This window comes from Salvelinus namaycush, chromosome 4 (assembly GCF_016432855.1).
Source record: "Salvelinus namaycush isolate Seneca chromosome 4, SaNama_1.0, whole genome shotgun sequence".
Lineage (NCBI taxonomy): Eukaryota > Metazoa > Chordata > Actinopteri > Salmoniformes > Salmonidae > Salvelinus > Salvelinus namaycush.
This window is the reverse complement of record NC_052310.1, coordinates 18,141,730-18,166,114: the sequence shown is the minus strand read 5'-3', so window position 1 is coordinate 18,166,114 and position 24,385 is coordinate 18,141,730. Positions and strand designations below refer to the sequence as shown.

Sequence of the window (24,385 nt, the reverse complement as noted above, 5' to 3'; positions counted from 1 at the left end):
AGTGCAGTCTCAGTGCTATGATGGGGTCTAAAACAAGACTGAAGCATTTCGTATACATTGTTTGTCTTCTGGAAGGCAGTGAGTTGCTGCGCAACAGCTTTTTCTACATTTTTTGAGAGGAATGGAAGATTCAATATCGGCCGATAGTTTTTTATATTTTCTGGGTCAAGGTTTGGCTTTTTCAAGAGAGGCTTTATTACTGCCACTTTTAGTGAGTTTGGTACACATCCGGTGGATAGAGAGACGTTTATTATGTTCAACATAGGAGGGCCAAGCACAGGAAGCAGCTCTTTCAGTAGTTTAGTTGGAATAGGGTCCAGTATGCAGCTTGAAGGTTTAAAGGCCATGATTATTTTCATCATTGTGTCAAGAGATATAGTACTAAAACACTTGAGTGTCTCTCTTGATCCTAGGTCCTGGCAGAGTTGTGCAGACTCAGGACAACTGAGCTTTGGAAGAATACGCAGATTTAAAGAGGAGTCCGTAATTTGCTTTCTAATGGTCATGATCTTTTCCTCAAAGAAGTTCATGAATGTATTACTGCTGAAGTGAAAGCCATCCTCTCTTGGGGAATGCTGCTTTTTAGTTAGCTTTGCGACAGTATCAAAAATAAATTTTGGATTGTTCTTATTGTCCTCAATTAAGTTGGAAAAATAGGATGATAGAGCAGCAGTGAGGGCTCTTCGATACTGCACGGTACTGTCTTTCCAAGCTAGTCGGAAGACTTCCAGTTTGGTGTGGCGCCATTTCCGTTCCAATTTTCTGGAAGCTTGCTTCAGAGCTCGGGTATTTTCTGTATACCAGGGAGCTAGTTTCTTATGACAAATGTTTTTCGTTTTTAGGGGTGCAACTGCATCTAGGGTATTGCGCAAGGTTAAATTGAGTTCCTCAGTTAGGCGGTTAACTGATTTTTGTCCTCTGACGTCCTTGGGTAGGCAGAGGGAGTCTGGAAGGGCATCAAGGAATCTTTGGGTTGTCTGAGAATTTATAGCACGACTTTTGATGCTCCTTGGTTGGGGTCTGAGCAGATTATATGTTGCGATTACAAACGTAATAAAATGGTGGTCCGATACTCCAGGATTATGAGGAAAAACATTAAGATCCACAACATTTATTCCATGGGACAAAACTAGGTCCAGAGTATGACAGTGACAGTGAGTAGGTCCAGTGACATGTTGGACAAAACCCACTGAGTCGATGATGGCTCCGAAAGCCTTTTGGAGTGGGTCTGTGGACTTTTCCATGTGAATATTAAAATCACCAAAAATTGGAATATTATCTGCTATGACTACAAGGTCCGATAGGAATTCAGGGAACTCAGTGAGGAACGCTGTATATGGCCCAGGAGGCCTATAAACAGTAGCTATAAAAAGTGATTGAGTAGGCTGCATAGATTTCATGACTAGAAGCTCAAAAGACGAAAACGTCGTTTTTTTTGTGTAAATTGAAATTTGCTATCGTAAATGTTAGCAACACCTCCGCCTTTGCGGGATGCATGGGGGATATGGTCACTAGTGTAACCAGGAGGTGAGGCCTCATTTAACACAGTCAATTCATCAGGCTTAAGCCATGTTTCAGTCAGGCCAATCACATCAAGATTATGATCAGTGATTAGTTCATTGACTATAACTGCCTTTGAAGTGAGGGATCTAACATTAAGTAGCCCTATTTTGAGATGTGAGGTATCACGATCTCTTTCAATAATGGCAGGAATGGAGGAAGTCTTTATTCTAGTGAGATTGCTAAGGCTAACACCGCCATGTTTAGTTTTGCCCAACCTAGGTCGAGGCACAGACACGGTCTCAATGGGGATAGCTGAGCTGACTACACTGACTGTGTTAGTGGCAGACTCCACTAAGCTGGCAGGCTGGCTAACAGCCTGCTGCCTGGCCTGCACCCTATTTCATGGTGAAGCTAGCGGAGTTAGAGCCCTGTCTATGTTGGTAGATAAGATAAGAGCACCCCTCCAGCTAGGATGGAGTCCGTCACTCCTCAACAGGCCAGGCTTGGTCCTGTTTGTGGGTGAGTCTCAGAAAGAGGGCCAATTATCTACAAATTCTATCATTTGGGAGGGGCAGAAAACAGTTTTCAACCAGCGATTGAGTTGTGAGACTGCTGTAGAGCTCATCACCCCCTAACTGGGAGGGGGCCAGAGACAATTACTCGATGCCGACACATCTTTCTAGCTGATTTACAGGCTGAAGCTATGTTGGGCTTGGTGACCTCTGACTCTGATGCCTGGGATTAAATATCACTAATTCCTTACACTGAGAAATGTACTACATTTGCGACAGGAAAAAGTATTACATTTAGAGGGGTGACAGGAACAATCTAAGGCGAAACAGCTATCACATATTTGTTGGACATTGGTCTAGTAATGATACCAGGATAATTTTACATATTTATGGAAAAGAGAGACCAGTCATATAATATAATATGGGAGTGAATTGTTAGACTCGGTAGCGAGATACATTTTGCTATGTCTAAATGTAGCGCATGCTAAATTAAGCGCATATAAACATTGAGGTAGATTAAAACAAACTATTAATGATTTGAGGGAGTACAGTGTACTTATCAGGTACTGTTTTTAGTTAAAACTTTTGGCTTGCTGAATCGGTGTAGTAGAGGGAATGCTGACAAAATGTTTTGTGTTTTTTCCGGGAAAATGGGGGTTTCATTGTCTCTCTTTGAAATGTTTGGTTTTGGGAAGAGCAGTGAGTGAGATTAAGGCCGTAAACTACCAAATAAAATCAGGCCTGGCCATTTTTTTGTTTGTTTTTACCTCAAGGTTTGCAAATACCCACACACAACACACTTGTTATGTCTATTTGTTGGTGTTTTTAAAATACTCTGTTTGATTTGTGTGTTCTATTTCCTTTGGGTTTAGTGAGTTTTCCATTTGTCTTAGTGCCAAGGTATCTTAAAGGGGCATGCACACACATGGAATTTGGAGGGGGGGGGGGGGGGGGTCAACAAGTTAATAGTAGCACTTTGGGATAATTATACTGGATGTTAATATAAATGTATATTTTGCCAATGTTGATGTGTGTTAAATTGAGGGTTTTTTGACTTTGAGGGATAGGACCAATTTGAGTCACTGAGCAATGTCATTCTAAATGTTGGTTGGATAATTAATTGGGTTTTTGATTATGATTTAGAAACTGAATGATTTTTTAAACTGAAGGATTGTTTTGAGTTTAGTATGTTAATAACTATATGAGTGAAGCAATTAATGTATTAGGGATTGATTGTTTTGATTGCTGTTGCGAACTAAAGATGTTGACACTATTCTCAGCATTCCATGGTGAATGGAGAGGTTGAACTCTGATCCGGAGAGTGAAACAGATCATAATCTATTTGATCTATAGGCATTGCCTTATAAATAGTGGAATCATGATGCTTGTCTTGGGTGATGTTCATTAGGCACCAACGGAATACATTTTACTTTAACCAGGAGTCACTACCTGGATTTGTCCAACAAGATATGCTAATTTTAGTTTCTGGGATGGAAATAGTCATTTCCACCATGCTGATCCATTGGAGTGTGATAGATAACTAAAGCTTATTTTATTAAACTCCATTGTTGCATGCACTGCATTATGCATTATGTATGTGCTTTTCACTGTCTATGAAGATATAGCTTTGAATCTCATAAACTGTATGCATCTTTTGTTTTTCTTCATGGGTTCGTGCAGGTGACTGTGTATCATAACCTCCCCAGACAAATAGCTAGAATGCTTAGAATATGTATTGGAGGTTGAAATGGGAGACAGTGCTAAGTTTCTTGTAAGGAGGCTGAGTGCTATAGCAGCCGGTCACGTGCAGGAACCCATGCAATGAGTTATTGCTTTTATGCTTCTTGGTTTATGTAGAATGTATGCATTTTCTACATGTGAATGAATGTCCTTAAATCTTGTAATTTTCTTTTAAATTGAGAGGATTCTCAAAATGGGGGATTATGGTGGAAAATTGCAAGATTGTTATAATAGATTTACGAATCTCCTGTCAGTGTTATCTGCCAGAGGCCCATCCTCAGTAGAACACACACACACAATAGTAATAAGAATACTCTATTCTGTTGCATAAAACAACAATTTGATGCAATAAAAGTATTATAACATAATCTTGCAATTTTTCACCATAGTCTCCCACCTAATTTAAAGATAGTTGATTCAAATCCAGAAAGTCACTACACCGTTTGTGAAAACCATACTGTGCACTTATAATCCTTTTATAATCAAATTCATACAGCATTTTCAAAGATCATCTGCACCTGCGTGCATGTGATAGATCGCCTTCAGTGTTGATTAACTAGACTTTTACCTTTACACTGGAACTTACAGTACAGGTGACTTCAGTAAACTCCACCTTTCCACTATCTGCATGTTGGAATGATGTGTATAAACCCTGGATTGCAGATGCTATATAATGGCCAATGATGGGTTTTGAAGCCACCAGACCCCATTTTGGAACTCCCTAGAAGGAGCAGTCCTCCATAGGAACGAATGGAATTCTACAGTATTTTAATTAAATGTTTTTAAGTATTTCTTAAAAACATGTATTTAAGTATTTCTCTGTTTGTAACATTAGTACTCTCTAAAACACTTTTTTTTCATGTTCAGTTCACTTAATATATTTTAAAAGTATGCATTAAGGTGTCAAAATGAATGTCAACATGAATTAATGCATTTCTATAGCTTCCAAAACATTTTCTATACTAGAGCAGGTGTACCAAAATACATATAATTGGTAGGAAATAGTCTTCAACCAGGGATCACATGCACTGAACCCAGTGGTCTGCCAGGGTACTGCAGGTACCCACAAACAAATTTCACAAACATTTCTAAAAGTTAATTTCATTATAGTTACATTTGTTACATGTATTTATAAGTGCAGGTCATCCATTATAACATGCAGCACAATCAAACCAAGAATATTGATACAATTGTCCCAGATACAGGAATGCGGTGGCTTCTGATGCACTGCCTGTCCCCCTATCTCCCCAACAATAGAGAGCAAGATATGTTCTACTCTGGGTAACAAGAGTGTTGTGCCCTCACAATTAACCAATGTAGTACCTTGCCAAAATGTTACTGTACATTTGTTTTACTTAACTATCAGACAATTTGCATAATGAATGCTGCCTCCATGTGTAAGAATGTAACAGACATGGCAGACCAGTTGGAGGTTTGGAGCATGTTGGAGCCACAGAAAGGAGAGTAAGTTGCATAAAAAGCTAGTGTAGTTTATTTATAGTGAAACAATAAACACTCATACAGTAGCTCTATAATCTTCTCTTGGTCTCCTTAATCTATGTGAATGAGTTGCTTTTAACACTGGTTAAATAGACCTCATCTTAGCATTTCCCACTAAGATCTATTTGTCTTTATCCCATTCTCTCTCAACTGTCTCACAGAAGTGTCAGGTCAATTGTTCTACTGCTTGAGTACTGGCACCTCTTATATTGGTGTTTATATTGGCTCCAAATATAAAGAGTATGAGTACTGGCTCCTATTTCAATCCACTTCAAGCACAAGTATGGCTGCTTTCTCACCCCACAACCATGTCTTCTCATCCAACCAATTATTCCTCCTGTCCCCCCTTGTTCTCTCTCTTTCTCCTCCTTGCTCTCCAATAACATGTATGTGTACGCTAAATATCAAAGTGGACATGCAGACCTCTTCTGAAAATAATTGAATTTCAGTGAGATCTTTAAAATTCTGCCTCAACCCTTCTCCTCTGCTGAACTCCCTCTGCATCGTTATCATTGAGATCACGATGTTCCTCTGTAACTCAGGTAGAACCACCATCAGGATTCTCTCTGCTTCAACTATGGCCTCTTCTTCATAGTTCTCCCTCATCTCCTGCCTGTTTCTCTCTTCCCTCTCCCTCTTCTCATTCTCTCAATTTCCTCCATTCTATCAGTTCCTCTCCATAGCTCCCTCTCTAGCGCTCTTTTCCTCAAACTACATCTATCTATTTTCCTTTTAAACATCTTTGTTTTATGACAAAAACATTTTCTGGTCATTTCTATGTATTCCTTCTATCTTTGATCCAAGGTCAATAATGCAGAGTTGCAAGTGCTGTCCACCAAGTTGCAACTCTTGGACTGCGCAACTCCTGATAATATTCTTGCTAGGCGTAGTTAGACAAACTTACGATGTGGGCAATTTTATCCATCACACATTTATTTCTACTTGGCAAAACAACTGTGTCATTTTACAATATGATAGTAAAGTAACAAGATTTTTAAGCTCTAACCTAAATGAGTATGACACGTTTGTAAAGGATAAATACAATATTACAGTCATGTTGATGAAGTGAGGAACGGTTATTTTATAAATGATAATAAAAAGCAATACTGAAACAAATGCCTTTCCATGGAGTCCATTATTATGTCATAGTAGCCAATCATGTTATTCTTTGAGGAATATTCTGACTGGCACAGATTTCATACATATGGTTAGATACCAAAGCAAGGGTTCATGTGTTGTTTAGTTTTTTAGCGGGGTGGAAGATCATATTTCATAGCTTGGATTCCTGATCGAGCGATGGATTGGCGGGGTTTGGGAGCCTCAGCTCTGTGGGCAAGCCCCGTCTCCAGACCCAGCAGTCTACGCAGCCGTGTGATCTCCTGCTTGTACCTGTAGAGGGACAACGCTCATCTGAACACCCTTTACTCAGACTCTAGTAATCCTTAAATCCAGATGTCAGTACCCTGCCACTTTGTTAAGTAGTGCACTTAATGAACTCAGTAGCTATGGGAGAATATGTCAGGTACATTTATGAGATCTGAGTATCAAAACGGAATAGACAATACAGACATCATGTCTTTATGAATTTGCTATGTCCTTTTAGTAACTAGACAGCTCCAAAATGGGTGTTGCTACCTGCCCAGGTGCTTGTCAACATACTCCTGCAGCTCTAAGAGCTGCTCCTCGGCAACTGTAGCCCTGGTGATGAGCTGGGCACGCTCCCTCTCATGGCCCTCCTGTTTGGACAACAGGAATGTTTCCATTTCAACTTAACTTAGGTCATAGAAACAGATTATTTTGTTGTAGTGTTATAACAATTTGATTCTTAGAAGAGAAGTTAATATGGGAGGGTAAAGCAGTGGACTCATATCTCTGATTTGTGTAAGTAGAGGGGTATGTTATTACCTGAGTAGAGTTGGTGATCTCCCGTAGCTGTTTCCTAATATCAGTCCAGGCCTCTTCAGATATCTGCCCTGATTTTCCAGAACTGTACAAGGTTAGAGAATTATTTATGATCTAACTCATTCATACATTTGATTATTATTTTATGTCATTTTGAAAGATATTACTCACTCCTGAAAGTTGACTGTTTGAATAGGTCTAGTGACGACAGCCACCTAAAAAAAAAAGGTACAAATCAATGAATGATCAAGAGTCATTTCAAAATTTGACTGAGCAACAACAATTAAACAAAACCCCATAAAATGCAACATGCAGCCTATATTTAGGAACATGACAAAAGACAAAACACAATAAACATGGTCTAGAATACTCAGTCTAAAATCAGTCTTGTCAGTATAACTACAGGCTTCTGAGCCTCTCGGAGCTGGCCCTCCAGCCTGGCCTTGTCCTGGCGTAGGAGCTGGAGCTCCCTTTCTGTCTCTCCTCTCAGCTCACTGGACTCCAAGCTGAAGTGGGCCTCAGGGGGTCCGGGGTCCAAGCCACTCTCTGGCTGGGACAGGACCTGTTCCCTCTGCACCCTGACACACATACAGAGGAAAGAGTGCTGGCTGAAGGTGTTTGGCATTGTGAAGTCATAGTCATTTGGGGGCTATTCGTTTCTAGATTGCGGAAGTGGGACCAGTTTATGAAGAGTGAAGAGTGAAAAGTCAAGGGAAAGACAAGGTAATAGAGAATGGAGTGGCTGTCTGACCGGATTCTCTGGACGCCTCCGATAGCTAAACAACCATACCTTCTGCGCATGTGCTAGTTCGGCTGCCAAGAGGTGGAACAGGCTACTGTGGCGAATTGCAATGATGTGCTGTAGATCAAATTGTTTGGTGTTGCATGATCATTGAGAAGCGAATTAACAGGTATTTTGCCCCAATGCAATGTGTAGACAGAGCTAGGCTACATGTTGCATGTGATGTTGTCATATAGGCTAAATGTGTTTGGTTTCACATTTAGGATAAGGATATTGCAAAAAATAATGTGTGCATCAAGCTGATGCTTGTGCAACTGCAATATTCTTAGTTAAGATTATGCTTTTTTATTGTCACTGGTGGATGTGTTGTCTCACAACTTTACCCATACACTCTGTCCACAAGCATTCTGTTGAACGCAGAATGATGGAGAGATCATTTTGTTGTTTGGGAAAGTTTTGAAAGTCTATTGAAGTTGTGTTACTAGCTATCTACTTTTTGAGTTTGGTGGCCGCAACGCGGTTGGCATCAGTTGCTGGGACCACTACTATCTATCTGTCCAGATATCCTGCCGACCAAGACCGGGTCTGAGGAGCTGCTTGGCGTAGCAGCTAATCTAGTTGCTAGCTAGCTGCCTATCAAGCTAGCGGAGTTTTCTTGAGGGCTTGAACGCAGCCCGCAATGCGGTTAGCTATTGTGGCTGGGACCTCTGATTGTCCCGAAATGTGGTTGTCTGGATCCCTGCTGTTTGTTGTTGTTGTTTCCAATCTTCCCTGCAACCTGCGCTGTCTGGAACTTCGAATAACAGCGTAACCTACGTTGCTACATTGACAAAGACCAAAGCCGGCAGGAGTACCATTGAGGACAGTGGTGTCTCTCTATCACAAGTGAAGAATCTTTTAAATGAACAAATCATTTTACAAGCAGTTGGTACAACAAGAAAACAGCTTCAAGTGTTGTGTTCAAATACTGGTGGAGTCAACTAATAAAATAATGGACGACCTGACCAGAGAGGTCCAGGACCTGAAGAACAGTTTGCAGTTCTCTCGATGAGTTTAAATAGGAAAACGGCAAGATGACAGCAATCTGTAAGTCATTAAGAGAGGACAGCCATTCTGTATGATAATCCATGATAACAATGACAAAGAATCAAGGCGGAACAACATGGTTGTGGACGGAATTGCCACGAGACCTGGAAAAACCACCACCGGCCCAGGTGACAGGCCCAGGCCGACTTTGGTCAAGTTCCTGAGGTTAAAGGACAAAGTAGCTGTTCTGGAAAGACCCAAGAACTTGAGAGGAATGTACATCTTCCTCAACGAAGACTATCCTGAAGCTGTGTGCCAGAAGAGGAAATAACTTATCCCAGCCATGAAAGCTGCAAGAGCGCATGGGGACATTGCTTACATCCGCTATAACAGGCTCACTATCCACCCTCCATCCCAAAAGCATGGAAGGGATGAGAGAGCCAAGCCTAAGGGTTCATAGCTCCACCCACACAGCACACACACACCAACTGATTAATGGACTGTTGAATGTATATATTTTTCTCATGCTTTGTTTGCTCTTTTCCATATTATGTCTCTCTGATAAGCTACCCAGGAAAGGGCTGAAAATAGCCCATATTAAAAAAAATGAAATCAGTAACTTGCTAACATCAGATAACATGAATATATTAGTCACTCACTTAGATAATTAATTTGTTGATACAGCAGTAGCAATACAAGGATATAACATCTATAGAAGAGACAGGAATGCTTATGGGGGAGGTGTTGCTGTATATATTGTAACGCTCGTCGTTAGGTGGAAGAGAGGAGGACCAAATCGCAGCGTGGTACGTTTCCATATTTATTTGAACACTTATAAACACGAACAAAACAATAAACAGAATGAAACCAACGACGCTACAGACCTGAACATGTGAACCTAGTGAAAACAAAGAACGCAATGAACAGGAACAATCACCCACAAACAAACAGTGAAAACAGCCTACCTAAATATGGTTCCCAATCAGAGACAACGTAAAACACCTGCCTCTGATTGAGAACCATATCAGGCCAATCAGACACACCTAAACCAATGAGACACAAAACATAGAATATACCCACCCAGCTCACGTCCTGACCAACTAAACAAAGACTAAACAAAGGAAATAAGGTCAGGAACGTGACAGTACCCCCCCCCCCTCCCAAGGCGCGGACTCCGGCCGCAAAACCTGAACCTATAGTGGAGGGTCTGGGTGGGCATCTGTCCACGGTGGCGGCTCTGGCGTTGGACGTGGCCCCCACCCCACCATAGTTAATCCCCGCTTCCGTGGACTCCTCCTATTGACGACCCACCAACATAACCCCACTCTACTGATGGGCGCCTCTGGACAGGGGGGCAGCTCCGGACAGGGGGGCAGCTCCGGACTGAGGGGCAGCTCCAGACTGAGGGGCAGCTCCGGACTGAGGAGCAATTCCGGCATCGCCGGCGTGACAGGCAGCTCTGGCAGGTCCTGGCTGAATAACGGCTCTGGCAGGTCCTGGCTGAATGACGGCTCTGGCAGGTCCTGGCTGAATGACGGCTCTGGCAGGTCCTGGCTGACTGACGGCTCTGGCAGGTCCTGGCTGGCGGGCGGCTCTGGCGGCTCCTGACTGGCGGGCGGCTCCTGACTGACGGACGGCTCTAGCGGCTCCTGACTGACGGCTCTAGCGGCTCCTGACTGACGGCTCTGAAGGCTCCTGTCTGGCCAAGGCTCTGGCGGCTCCTGACTGGCGGGCGGCTCTGGCGGCTCCTGACTGGCGGGCGGCTCTGGCGGCTCCTGACTGACGGACGGCTCTAGCGGCTCCTGACTGATGGCTCTAGCGGCTCCTGACGGACGGCTCTGAAGGCTCAGGACAGACGGGCGGCTTTGAAGGCTCAGGACAGACGGGCGGCTTTGAAGGCTCAGGACAGACGGGCAGCTCAGATGGCGCTGGGCAGACGGGCAGCGCAGGCGGCGCTGGGCAGACGGACAGCTCAGACGGCGCTGGGCAGACGGGTAGTGTAGGCGGCGCTGGGCAGACGAACAGCTAGACGGCGCACTGTCCTTCTTTCAGCACATATCAAAGCCGCAGGCTAAAGTAAAATCTAGACTTGGTTTCCTCTATCATAATCGCTCCTCTTTCACCCTCAGTTGCCAAACTAACCCTGATTCAGATGACCATCCTACCCATGCTAGATTATGGAGACGTAATTTATAGATAGGCAAGTAAGGGTGCTCTCAAGCGGCTAAATGTTCTTTACCATTCAGCCATCAGATTTGCCACCAATGCTCCTTATAGGACACATCACTATACTCCTATGTAAACTGGTCATCTCTTTATACCCTGCGCAAGACCCACTGGTTGTTGCTTATTTATAAAACCCTCTTAGGTCTCACTCCTCCCTATCAGAGAAATCTACTGCAGCCCTTATCCTCCACATACACACCCATTCTGCCAGTCACATTCTGTTAAAAGGTCCCCAAAGTGCACACATCCCTGGATCGCTCGTCTTTTCAGTTCGCTGCAGCTAGCGACTGGAACGAGCTGCAACAAACACTCAAACTGGACAGTTATCTCAATCTCTTCATTCAAAGACTCAATCATGGACACTCTTACTGACAATTGTGGCTGCTTTGCGTGATGTATTGTTGTCTCTACCTTCTTGCCCTTTGTGCTGTTGTCTGTGCCCAACAATGTTTGTACCCTATTTTGTGCTGCTACCATGTTGTTGTCATGTTGCTACCATGCTGTGTTGTCATGTGTTGCTGCCATGCTGTGTTGTCGTCTTAGGTCTCTATGTAGTGTTGTCTCTCTTGTCATGATGTGTGTTTTGTCCTATATTTTAATTTAATTTATTTTTATTCCCAGCCCCCATCCCCGCAGGAGGCCTTTAGGTAGGCCGTCATTGTAAAAAAGGATTTGTTCTTAACTGACTTGCCTAGTTCAATAAACGTTAAATAAAAAAATGACAAACCTCCTGGCATTGACAACTTAGATGGAAAGCTACTGAGGATGGTAGCTGACTCTATAGCCACTCCTATCTGCCACATCTTTAATCTGAGCCTAGAGGAAAGTCTTTGTCCTCAGGCCTGGAGGGAAGGCAAAGTCATTCTGCTCCCCAAGAATGGTAAAACAGCCTTTACTGATTCTAACAGCAGACCTATCAGCTTGCTGCCAGCTCTTAGCAAACTGTTGGAAAAAATGGTGTTTGACCACATACAATGCAATTTCTCTGTAAACAAATTAACAACAGACTTTCAGCATGCTTATAGAGAAGGGCACTCAACATGTACTGCACTGACACAAATGACTGATTGTTTAAAAGAAATTGATAATAAGAAGATTGTGGTAGCTGTACTGTTAGATTTCTGTGCAGCCTTTGATATTATAGACCATTATCTTGTTGCTGAGAAAACGTACATGTTCTGGCTTTTCAACCTCTGCCATATCGTGGATTCAGATCTATCTAACATAACTCAGAGGGTTTTCTTTAATGGAAGCTTCTCCAATGTCAAACATTTAAAGTGTGGTGTACTGCAGGGCAGCTCTCTAGGCCCTTTACTCTTTTCTATTTTTTACCCATAGAGCCCCACTGTGGAGGTGTCATAATACCCATAAAACCTAGCTGTCAAACAGGGAAATGGTTCCAATCATTTTTCCACCATAAATGTTTCCCATAAGGGAATTAAAAAACACAAAAAATAAGGGCTGTGTTTTGTGTAGGCTTACCCTGGCATGACGTTTTGATAACCATGTAAATCTCTCTTGGACAAGGTGACTTTTAATAATATATTCGGCTGAATCTGGTAATGAATGGTGTGGCTGTTGAACAAGTTGAGGAGACTAAATTACTTGGTGTTACCTTAGATTGTAAACTATCATGGTCAAAACAACAACGCCTCTCCCCCATGTGACCTACTTGTTGTGTGTATGTACTGACGTATGTGTAACTGATAGATACATTTTAACATGTACTGTGTGTGCGTGTGTATGTAAATTGTAAAGTCTTTTGTCTGTAACGTATTTTTCGTTATGTGTCGGACCCCAGTAAAACTAGCTGTCACCATTGGCGTCTGCTAATGGGGATCCTAATAAATCAAATCAAACAACAGACAGAGAAGGTTTTAGCTACACAAAAAAAAACAATTTGAGGGGGATGCTCGTTCAAATCGCCGCAGGGTTTTTCAGCTTTTTATAAATGTGTGCATTAAAAAAAACACATGCACAGAACGTGATAGGTTTGTTTAGCTCTGGGGAAGAGGCGTCCTGGGGGGCGGGAGTGGAACAGGGTGGTTAGATCCGGTCACGCAGCCTCGGTCAATAGAGAACGACTACGGAGAGATGGGTTGGGGGTCAAGTTTCCTAATAACACACACAAACCTAACCAAGGATGACAGGACCATCCATGTGGTATACACATTGAGTAAATCACAGAAATACAACATGGAGGGCATGAGAGGTGCTAACCTGTATGCGATAAGCAGGGCTTGGTGGTTCTTAGTGAGCCTCTGCAGTCTCTTCTTGTAGGAGCGTGCGGCAGAGGCTAGCTGCTCCTCTCTAGCCCTGTAGGAGGAGCGCACCTCTTGGAGCATGCTGTCCACGAAGCCCCTCATCTTCACCCTCTCTGGGGGGCCCTTCACCCCCCTCCCCTCCGCCAGACCATCCACATACTCCTGGAGACAAGAGGCAAAGACCAAAATAGATTCCACAGCATCGGTGGTGTGGGTTCACTTTGATAACTGTGGTGTGGTAGGAGTTGGGGACTAGTGGTAGTGGGTTAGGAAGGACGTGGGGTAGGAAAATGGGGATCTTTCTGTCTGTATATGTCTAGGCTGCGAATCCCGGCATCTGTTTGACTGTGCATAATGTATGTGTAGCCTACCTGTGTGCATGCATCTGTCTTAGTGTGTACTCACAGCTAGGTCCTGTAGGTAGCGCCCCAGTTTGGCACGGTACTCCTCATTCAGTTCCTTCACCTGCATTTGTAGCTTAGAGTTCTCTTCCTCCACCTCCTTCAGCTGGCTCTGAGAGCTCAACATGGCCTGAATAGGAACACACACAAAATAAATTCAAATTTTTACAGAGCATCAAGTTGCAGATTCAGATTGATTAATGGCAAATCCAAAGACAATTATGGTATAAAACGATCATTTGGGTAGACCAGACACATGTGATGCGCTCTTTCGTACCGCACTCTGTTCGGCTAGTTTCTGACGGGTATCGCGGATGGCTCTCTTCTTCTCTTGTTGCTCCTTGCCCATTGCCACCCTGAAGACCCATCATAGAAGAAAAAACATGTCAGAGACCACATACCAGACAAGACCACATCACAAAAAAGAATCCCAAATTGTAGCGTGGACCACAGTGAAACAGAAACCAAATCAAACAGAAGACCACAAAGCAGACGTGGGCTACAGTGGCTAACGTGAACAGCCTGAGACAAGTTAGAGAAGTTGATGACTGAAAAATGAAGGATAATGACAAGATGCCTTGTTTCCTCAGTCATTACTGTTTATAGTAGCCAGAGAGGGTATTGCAGGTCCAGGGTTTTGATGTAAAGACATGTGAGACTAGACTAGTGTCTCTCTACTCACACTTTCTCCTCCAGTCTGTGCTGCTGCTCTTCATAGCTCTTCTTCATCTGCTCCAGCATGTCTTTGATCACATCCTGGTTCCCAAGCAGCTATGTCAGACATTGAAAAAAAGGATGTGAATATTGACTGGCTATCAGAGTCATATATTGTAGCAGGCTCAAGGGTGTGGGGTTTCTTCGTCACCAAGTTCAATAACCAAACATGCACACGAAGCACAACTAGAATACAAATGGGGAATTTATTATTATTAGGGAGATTTGCACACTGTGGGAAAGGGGGGAATTCAGCAAACATTTCGCAATCCGTTCTCGTTGTCCGTTCCATTCTCCAGGTGTAATCCTAAAACTCTGGCCCTCAACCAAACTGGTTCGGTACAGTGGGGGTAATCTGACAGTCCAGCTCACAACAGGTAATCACACAGATCATTCTCTCTTCTCACACTCTATAGCACACGTTTCCCTCTCAGTCCTCCTCCTGTTTGTGCAGCCCGCTTCCTCTTTTATCCCCAAGCACTCCATGGCTTAATGATCCACAGGCTTGCCTCGTTGGGGCATATAGAGAGAGTTGGGCCAATGCGGTTTCTGTCAATGTTCCGAGAGTGCCACTTTCTCCTCCATAGCTGTTGCTAAGTGATCATTGACGCTTCTGTGTTGTGTGGTTCATTTTTGATAGTTTTCTAAACCTATGAAGATGTACAGTGAAAGCAGATCTGTTGACACCACAACACAGTACAGACTTAGATACACATTATTCCAAATGCTAATCAATAAAAATGTCTGTTCAATTCGCTGATCTTTTTTGCCGTTTTGAAACCTGGCCGAGATCTCTATATACCATGGCTCTGTTGACTATTTATGATAAACTGATCAGATGTGAAACTGTTAGGCACTATTCAGTTTTCACTTACATAATAACACACTTGCACTCAGTTCCATTAGGTTAAAAGTATTACTGACATTCATACATGACTTGTTGTGTTCAGAGATATACTCACACTCTTCTCCATAGATTTACGTTCTTGGTCCAACATAGCCAGGTCCTCTGGCTGTGATGAGAAGAGCAAATTTGAGCAATGAGGAAGTTATATAGCCACATTGGTATTAGACCAGAAGTTATTAGATTATTTTTTTGTGCCTTATAGGAAATGTATTTTGACAAATTTCTGTGGCTGGTAATTGTCATTGTGGAAATGAACCAAAGCTCCCTCTCACCATTATTCTATTGTGAGACATACGGCTGACCAGCGCCCGCACCCTGTCCAGCTCCTGAGCAGCCTGCCCATAGACACCACCCTCTGTAGAGGCCCTAACACGCTGCTGCTGTTCCTCTGTCTGCCTGAAGAGGTCATCACGAGCCTGGGCCAGCCCAAGCAGCTCAGCGCTCAGCTCGTCATTCTGGACCACCTCCCTATCGTGGGCCTCAGTCAGAGCCAGGTAGTTCCTCTTCAGGGTCACGTATTCCTCTGTGAGGTCACTTCCTGTCCTCTCTGCCACCTGTAGGCGGGCAGTGACAGACTGGAGCTCCCTGCAGAGCCTGTCCCTCTCCATCTCCATCTCCACCACCACCCCTTCCTGGGATAGGATCTGAGGAGGGAAGGGTGAGGTGGGTGAGATACTAGAGTACTATCTGTGCATCAGGGTTGGGATCATTTCAATTAAGGTGAGTAATGACTATGTAGGGCCCAGATGGGTAAAGTAGGGCCCAGAGGTCTGTAATGACTATGTAATACATATTAATTTGAGCATCACCTTTATTTTCAGGTCAAAAATTTCCTTTTCATACTGCTCCCTCACTTTGTTGGTCTGTATATGTACCTCGACAAGCTCCTTGGATATCTGACAGATAAAGGGATATAATAGGATAAATATTTCAGTTAACAAAAAGACAAGAGGTCTGTCTACATCCTAAATAAGTGATTGATAGATATCCAAATACAATGTAGTCTCATATATCCTACCTTCAGTTTCTCCTCTTCGCTTGAGACCAGTTTGGAAGAGAGGTCAGTCTTGGAGCCTGCAAGATAGCCCAACCTGCTCTCAAGGTAGCCCAGTTTGGTAAAGTGGCTTTCATTTTTGTCACGGAGCTGGACCTACATTGGTTGTATATTTGTATTATTTTTAAACAATGAAGACTTTGTTATATACATTTTTCAGGAACACAAGCCATAGGCCTACTGAATATATTAAAGCTTGATGCAACTATAAGGTAACCTTGCAGGTTCATGTTTAAAGTTTGACCAAAATAGGCCAGTTTAAAAGGATAGTCAAAGTAAATGACTTACATTTTCATCTGTCAAACAACGAATTTTGTCCTGTAGTTCATTTAAAGACGAACGGTTGTCCCTTAAGTCCATGTTTCTAATACCAAACAAATTAATTATCCCAAGTTCCAGAGTTAGGAGAAAGTTTCTTGTATCTACAACATTGGTTGTTGCTATGGACCCTAAACTTGCCCCTGGCCGAAATAGACAACATTAAAAACAGTTTTTCGACGAATAGGAGCTATATTTATCAAATGTAATGGATTGTATGTATTTGTTAATGTTTTAGATTTTTTTTATTTAGTCTCAAATAGTTCAAAGCTCACAGCCTTTGAGAAAGTCTGAGCACGAGCCGGGTCTCACCACACTGTGTTCGAGTCGCGCAATGACAGTTGGAACAGCTGATTAAAAATTTCACAACTCGCTGCTCCACCTGAATTGTTTACCTGTTCTTGAAAATACACTTGCTTTTAACTTCCAAACGTTTTCCACTAATGTCTGAGCGTCGGGGTAGCATTATGAAGGGGATTCACAAAGATAGCCATACTGACAGGCTCCGAGGGTCAACCATGGACATTGAAATGCATGACGACGACGACTCCCACCCTGTGAAACGAGGGTCTTCAGTTTGGAAATCAGGGTTCAAAGGGAAACTAGCCAACACCTACAGGTTGGGACCAAAGCAGAAGTTTCTTCCCCATTTGATTCAGAAGAAAGGTGAGGAGTTGATGAACCAAGCATTCGGTGAGCTGGCCTACGACCACGACAACTGTCGAGATGTGGCTGATAAAGTGGCTGCAGATATCCTGGCGTTCTGCAAAGAGCAAGTGTTTGACCGCTACAGATACGTGGCCAGGGTGGTCGTCGGCGACAAGAAAGGCCAGACAGTGAAGATAGCAAGCCGTACCCTTTGGGATGATGAAAAGGACAACTTTCTGACTCTCAACTTTGAGAACAGACACCTTTTCGCTGTTGGCATGGTTTTTGCCATTTATTTCGAGTGACAATGGGCAATGTGAAAGGCAGATGGCAATTTATCTCTACCTGCCAATAAATGAATGAGATGTCAAGTTTTTGTGAATACATTTTTTTTGTAGACAAAATAAAACAACAGTATCAGTGACCATCTGTGTGTTGCTGACGTGTGTATGTGGGTTTGTTGGCATCACCCAAGAAAGGTATAAACATTTTATTTAAAAATTGTAAAATACTGTACAGATTACTTTACAAAATATCTCAAAGATTTCAATTTAACTCACAGAAATGTACAAAACACTACCAATACACACGACACAAACCACATTCAGTTGAAATGTACAAACTCTGACCACAAATACAAAATGCATTTCAGGTAAAGAAAACATTGGTGTTTCAATTTCAGGACGGTTTAGGTCCAAGATGCACACAACTTTCAGATCCGAAGGCGGCTTTATTTTGCGTTGAAAGAGAACATTCTGCATAAGGCAAAAAGCTAAACGGCATCAGCAGAACAAATATTGTATAGTTGTGCAAGGTATAGCAATGTATTTTTCCTTTCTGTCAAATGGAAGTAGAGGCTTATTAGTGTAAAAAATATCTGAAATCCAACTATTTGTATGGTAAATATATTTTGAATTTCATCTACCATAAATATACTCATAAAAAGTGTAATTGGTCTGAGTGATCCATCGGGTGTAACATTATACTCTCCACTGAGTATACTATCCATCCTCTTGGAGGGTGCAACGTGTTAGGTTTTTAACCCTGTATGAAATGGCCATAGAATCAGGCCACCTTGTCTCTCTAGTCCTAATTTAGAAGTCTCTGTGGCTTTAGTGAGGCGTTCTTTATTCCTGTTTTTGCAGGGCTGCAGTATATGCAGGCTTTTGTCCCAGCCTAGGACTCTGATTCAACTAATCAACTGCTCATCAAGACCGTGATTAGCTGAATCAGGTTACAGCTTTGGGCTACAACAAAACCGTGCACACCCTCTTGCCCCACAAGACCAGGGTTGTGTCCCAGCCCTCAGTCCCCTTGGTGGGACACCAGGGCTTCGTCCTCCTCCACCTCGTCCTCCTCTCCCCCGCTGTCGCGTCGGTCTCCCCTGCCTGAGAGCTGCCCCCGGCCCAGGGGTACACCCACTGCCCTCTGCAGGGCATCCAGGCTGCCCTGGCTCACGTAGTAGCTGATGTTCAGAGAGGGCAGCAGCTTCTGCAGATCCTCCAGCTTGCGGTAGGCCTGCCGAGCCGAGAATATGGACTGAGAATTAGGATGCTCACTGCTGTATGTATAGGTCTATAAATATTGTATCCAGCTACATGAATTCATGATGACAGTGACGATAATGGTAATGACGACAAGCAAGATCAAGATGAAAATGAGGCTGAAAATGTTGATGTTCATGATAATGATGGTGTACACTAGTATCACTAGACACTCACCACCTGGAAGCTGCCCTGCTGACAGTGATGCTCCACCAGGAAGCCGTATGCATCTCCTATCCTGACAGCAGGGTCCAGGTCTGGCTCTTCTAGCAGGGCCTCGCACAGACGCACCGCCTCACCTGGGTCCTCCTCATACAACCTACAGGGACAGGGGATGGACAGACAGGATCACACATCAAATCTCCTTCAGTGAGATCCACAAAATATCCTCTCCGTAACTACTCTACTTGTATCAAGACAAACCTAAATCAGAGGATCATGGCATTTATATTAAAGAGCCTTGTAGTAGTGACTGCCACTCAATATATGACTAAAAGAAAGTGAAACAGAAAGCGAGAGAGAGAGACAGAAATAGAGAGAAATAGACCGACAAAGAGAGAGAGTGCAGTGTTCTTACCTGCGTGCCTGGACGAACCTCTTGACCAGAGTGATCTTGTGCTGCAGCTCAGCCATGCGACCCTCGTGTTCGTCTGGGCTGCGGCCCTTAGCTTTAGAAAGGCACTTATAGGCCTCCGTCAGAGCACCCAGCGCCTTCTCATAGTTCTGGTAATCATCTATCTCCACCTAACAGAGGTAAACAGATTCACACATTCACCCTCAATATTGAAGTACATTAGAGATTAGGCTTATGAGACAAAGTTATGAATCTGTTAGCATTACCGGAATATCCATGCATAATGTTACTAGTTTATAAATACTCATATAACAAACGTTGGAATAACTGTACTAGAAATTGTCATTGTAATATATGGCCAATACATAATATATTACCAGACTGAAGTTAAAACTAATAAACATGTAGGACCTTTTCAAGAACTTTCAATATTATGAAGTAGTTCCCTACCTGGGCACAAGCTTCATAGAAGCCAGCTAGCAGGTCTAGAGCCCTGCCTTTGGTGTAGAAGCTAATAATGTTCTTCATGATTTCCGGATCTTTCCGCCAGTCCAGAGACTGCAAGTAGTTGGCGGCCATGATGTAGATCTCCTTCTGACGTGACACGCCAGCGAAGAACACTATCTTCTCTGTGTCCCCTGACTTCAGGAGCGCCCGCATGGCCTGTGAAACAGAAGGGAGATGTGTTTGGAATAGCCGCAACAAGGGACTTTAAGTACTGCATCAACAGACATGGACCAAACTTAAGCAACAATTATAGTGTAACATTGTATTTAATGCTTGTAACTAACATCCACACCTGCCTAAAGACAAAGATAAAGCAGAAAACACAATACTGAAAATGACAGATCTCACGTTTCTTGGATAACATAAATCTATATAACTACAAGTTACCATGATAATGGTGTCTTAAGGAGTACTGTTTAATAGTTCGTGTATAAGTGGGGTGCATCTCAGTTGCTTAAATCAGATCTCTCAGATCATAGCAGATGAAGGATAGAGGAAATGAAGAAAAACAAGAGGAGGAAATAGAGATGCCACTTGAGACTACTGAGATGCACCCCAGACCCCAGTCTCTTCACTTTTAGCTTGTTGCCAGCCTGTGTGTATTTCTTGGTGGCTAGGTGGTAGTTGCCCTGGCGCATGCAGCAGTCAGCTATTCTCTCCAGTAGCTCCTTGCGGGCCTCCTCTGAGAGGTCTTTGGACTCCTTGGTCACGGTCATACTCTCAGCCAGGTCCTCAGTGATGGTCAGGCTCTGGTCCAGACACAGCTGCAGGGCCTCGTGGTACTGGGGTTGAACACACACACATTTATAGACAAAAGACATGTACTCATCATGAGCAAAGATGGTATAAGTTCGCACACACAACACACACCAGTTATGTGCATGATATGTGAGCGGGGGGTGTTCCAAGCTGACAAATGGAATTGTTTTAAGATGGTCATACTATGGATCATTTACTATTTGATTTGGAATTTTAGGACCCCTTCAAGTATCATTTTTTTTGTGTTCTTTATTATTTGATGACATATAGAATTTTGCCTTTAGCCCAGAGAAACACACTGAATAACACATCCATAAGTGGCAAAAAAATAAGCATAAAACAAGGGTTTGAAGTGTTTGTTCTATATATAGGCGATATTAGAAAGCTCAAGAAATATAAATATATATATATATAGGCACAAAACTACCTTTATACTTCCATTCATTTCTTAAAACCGGTACCGGTTACCTTCAGACGAGTCCCCTAACACTTGTGGGGGTCGTAGAACAAAACAGAAAGCACCATCGTGTTTGTGAGAGTCTCCCCTTTCCATAATAATGTATAGGTCAAACCGTTCAGACGCTACAGACGTTTTCGTGAGAAGACCGATTTTCGGGATGTCTCATGGTCTGACAAACACCGCTCTAGCTCTGCCACCTTTCACCGCAGTTGTGGAAGTGCGACATCGGCGGATGCGGTGGATTGAGACGCATACAATGCAAAACAACATATCTATAGCTTATAACTGACGGATTTTGATGGGGATTTTTTATGCTACTTAGATCGACTTTAGGGTGTTAATTAGAAATTGTACACCAATATTGAATTTGCCTGTTATATTAAATAAAGTGCCCTTTAATATAGACCACATGGAGTATTCAATAAATCCATTTTTTTATATGACTAAAGCCTTGCTAAAGTGCCAAAATTCAGCATTTTGTTTTTCCTGTGTGTGTCACTTCTAGGAAGTTTTTACCCACTTAATCCCTCAATTTCTTCAAGTTTCACCATCATTGTAAAGCCCTAGTTATTTTGTTGCCTTGACAGTCATTTCTGAAGATGATTTATTTCATGTGATTAGTGATTCATTTACGTCTGTCCCCCATTTTAAGGTCAACCCTGTTACGTAAACTGAACTCTCATTTTAATGTGGTGAAACTATTCCTTTTTAAATATATATATTTTTAAAGAAACATTGTACATCCAATAGTAAAATCATAGAGTACAAGAAGGTGAGCTGGTTCTGCTCTGTTTTAAGAATTTCATTTTTTGTGAAGCTTGCATTCATTTGCCACTCCCTGTTGCACACAACAAACTTCAATTCCACCTGTCACATGGGGATTTATGGCTTATTTAAGAAAATATCGTCAACCCTGTTATGGTCAACCCTGTTACTTTATTTGGCACTTAATAGGCACTTATTACTATAGTCATCCTTTCATTTAACCTCGTGAGATGTATTTTTTAATTTACATTTTTATTAAGTTGAACATATGCTCTTCATGACATGAATGTAAGAGAAAGAGAAATCTAACTTTTTTTTGGACGAAGTTACACTTCTCAAAAGGCCCCGAATTGGTGGAACGACCCGAGCAAGGTTTATAAGACATACAAGGCAGGGATAAAGTACCTTCTTGGCGGCCACAAGCAGCTCCACAGCCTTCTCATACTGGCCGTGTTTGATGAAGAAGTCAGAGCAGCGGGCCAGCAGGGCTGGGTCAGATGTCTCATCCAGGTCCTCTGCTATGAGTTGCAGTGCAGCGAACTGTTCTGTAGCAAAGGCCACCTCCAGAGCCTTGGAGAAATGACCAGCCTGAGAAAAATAGAGAGACAGAGATCCATGTGTGAGAGAAACATCAGAGACAGTATTATCATGTGTGCAAGTGTGTGGGTTTGTGGGCATACTGTAGCATCAATGGACTTGGAAGCCAATGCGTTCCTATACAAATATCAGTGCGCTAATGTCCCCTTGTGGCACAATTTAGAATGCACTACCTCCTACTGTATGTATTTAAGCCAGGGGGAAGAACAGGGAGGTCCGAGGTAAAATACTAACCTTGTGGTAGAGCATGACAGCACGGTCCATATGAGAACCCTTCTCCTCGTAATAACAGGCAGCCTCCATCATGTCCTCTGGGTTACTGAGGAGAGCCAAGTTCATCAGCTGGTCATCCAGACCATTCTCCTGAACACAAAACACAACACAAGTCATCCAATGGCCCACAGACAATACAGCACTGGATTGGAACCGCATCCATAGCCTCAATAATGCAAACAGCGTTCTGAAATAAATAAGAAACAATGTAATCAGTCTGTAATAAATCTTTCATATAATAATTATATATAGGTAGGTAATTAATTTATTGCTATGGCCAGTGGGACACAGGTGAATGGAGAAAGTCTAAATTGTGATTGAGGTCCATTTGTTACCTTGCAGAGGCGGATGGCGTTGTTGTAGGCCTGAGCTCGTGTGTAGAAGTGGACAGACTGTTTGATCTCCTCCTGACTCTCATACTGCCGGGCTAGGTGGTACGAGGCAGCACGGTTCCCTGTCTCATTGGCTATCTCCGACGCCTGTGAAATATATAGTATTCTCATTGCATATTTACCTCACGGCTAGGTTGTGTTTTCATATTTAGGTATTTAACAATCCTTATGAGTAGAAACAGTTCCCTTCTCAAAACATGTAATTGCCACAAATGTGTGCTATGTCATAAATGTTCCCCCCTGGTACAAATGTGTGTTACCTTCTGAATGTTCCCCAGGTAGCAGTGCACGCGGACCAGAGAGAGGAAGTCCTGTGCGTACTCGTAGTAGCGTAGTGCTGACTCCATGTCTGACTGGCTCTCCAGATACTGAGCCCACCACTTATAGATGTTTCTGGGTCAGAGGAAACTGCATGTCAAATACTCAACAATGTTCATATGTCTGTATTTATACTTTAAAAAAAAATAAATGAGTACACTTTAAAATCATTAAAAGTCTAGAATCAGTAGTAAATAGAGAGTCTGCATTGAGGACAGAATAAAACTAACTCCACCATTCCCAGACTTACTTGTCCTTCATTTTGTTGACGTAAATCTCCAGAGACAGTGCATCATCTAGGAGCATCCTGGGTACCTCGAACCGGTGGGTGTCAGACTTCTCAAAGCTAAAACAGACAGAGAACTGTGAGGAAGTACACAGTTGAGTGTACAGAGCATTCGGAAAAGTATTCAGACCCCTTGACTTTCCACATTTTGTTACGTTACAGCCTTATTCTAAAATTGATTAAATATATTTTTTCCCTCATCAATCTACACACAATACCCCATAATGACAAAGTAAAAACAGGTTTCTAGAAATTTTAGGACATTTATTACAAATAAAAACGGAAATATTAAATTTACATAAGTATTCAGCCCCTTACTCAGTACTTTGTTGAAGCACCTTTGGCAGCGATTACAGCCTCGAGTCTTCTTGGGTATGATGCTATAAGCTTGGCACACCTGTATTTGGGGAGTTTCTCCCATTATTCTCTGCAGATCCTCTCAAGCTCTGTCAG

General features: G+C 42.7%; 3 protein-coding genes across 3 annotated transcripts in view; 1 reads left to right on the top strand and 2 right to left on the bottom strand.

The window, feature by feature from the left end:
* Positions 1-6,502: 6,502 nt before the first annotated feature.
* On the bottom strand, positions 6,503-16,851 carry ccdc78 (coiled-coil domain containing 78). The gene is made up of 13 exons (XM_038990268.1): positions 16,780-16,851; positions 16,456-16,587; positions 16,247-16,333; positions 15,710-16,081; positions 15,493-15,543; positions 14,499-14,587; positions 14,094-14,172; positions 13,821-13,946; positions 13,372-13,577; positions 7,558-7,735; positions 7,161-7,271; positions 6,891-6,991; positions 6,503-6,644 (listed from the first exon to the last, which is right to left on the bottom strand). Exons 1-13 carry the CDS (start codon positions 16,849-16,851, stop codon positions 6,503-6,505), a joined length of 1,746 nt encoding a protein of 581 aa, XP_038846196.1.
* Positions 16,852-17,252: 401 nt separating this feature from the next.
* Positions 17,253-17,762, top strand: LOC120046266 (dynein light chain Tctex-type protein 2). Its single transcript, XM_038991348.1, has one exon. It carries the CDS (start codon positions 17,253-17,255, stop codon positions 17,760-17,762), a length of 510 nt encoding a protein of 169 aa, XP_038847276.1.
* Positions 17,763-17,932: 170 nt separating this feature from the next.
* ift140 (intraflagellar transport 140 homolog (Chlamydomonas)) overlaps positions 17,933-24,385 on the bottom strand; it is a 47,577-nt gene continuing 41,124 nt past the window's right edge. Inside the window, exons 21-30 of the mRNA XM_038991345.1 lie at positions 23,897-23,992; positions 23,589-23,721; positions 23,272-23,415; positions 22,898-23,026; positions 22,472-22,654; positions 20,658-20,864; positions 20,026-20,238; positions 19,579-19,745; positions 19,179-19,320; positions 17,933-18,975 (exon numbers count right to left, since the gene is read on the bottom strand). Of these exons, the coding sequence (XP_038847273.1) occupies positions 18,763-18,975; positions 19,179-19,320; positions 19,579-19,745; positions 20,026-20,238; positions 20,658-20,864; positions 22,472-22,654; positions 22,898-23,026; positions 23,272-23,415; positions 23,589-23,721; positions 23,897-23,992 (1,627 nt within the window). The 3' untranslated portion in view covers positions 17,933-18,762. The remainder of the gene's footprint in view (positions 18,976-19,178; positions 19,321-19,578; positions 19,746-20,025; positions 20,239-20,657; positions 20,865-22,471; positions 22,655-22,897; positions 23,027-23,271; positions 23,416-23,588; positions 23,722-23,896; positions 23,993-24,385) is intronic.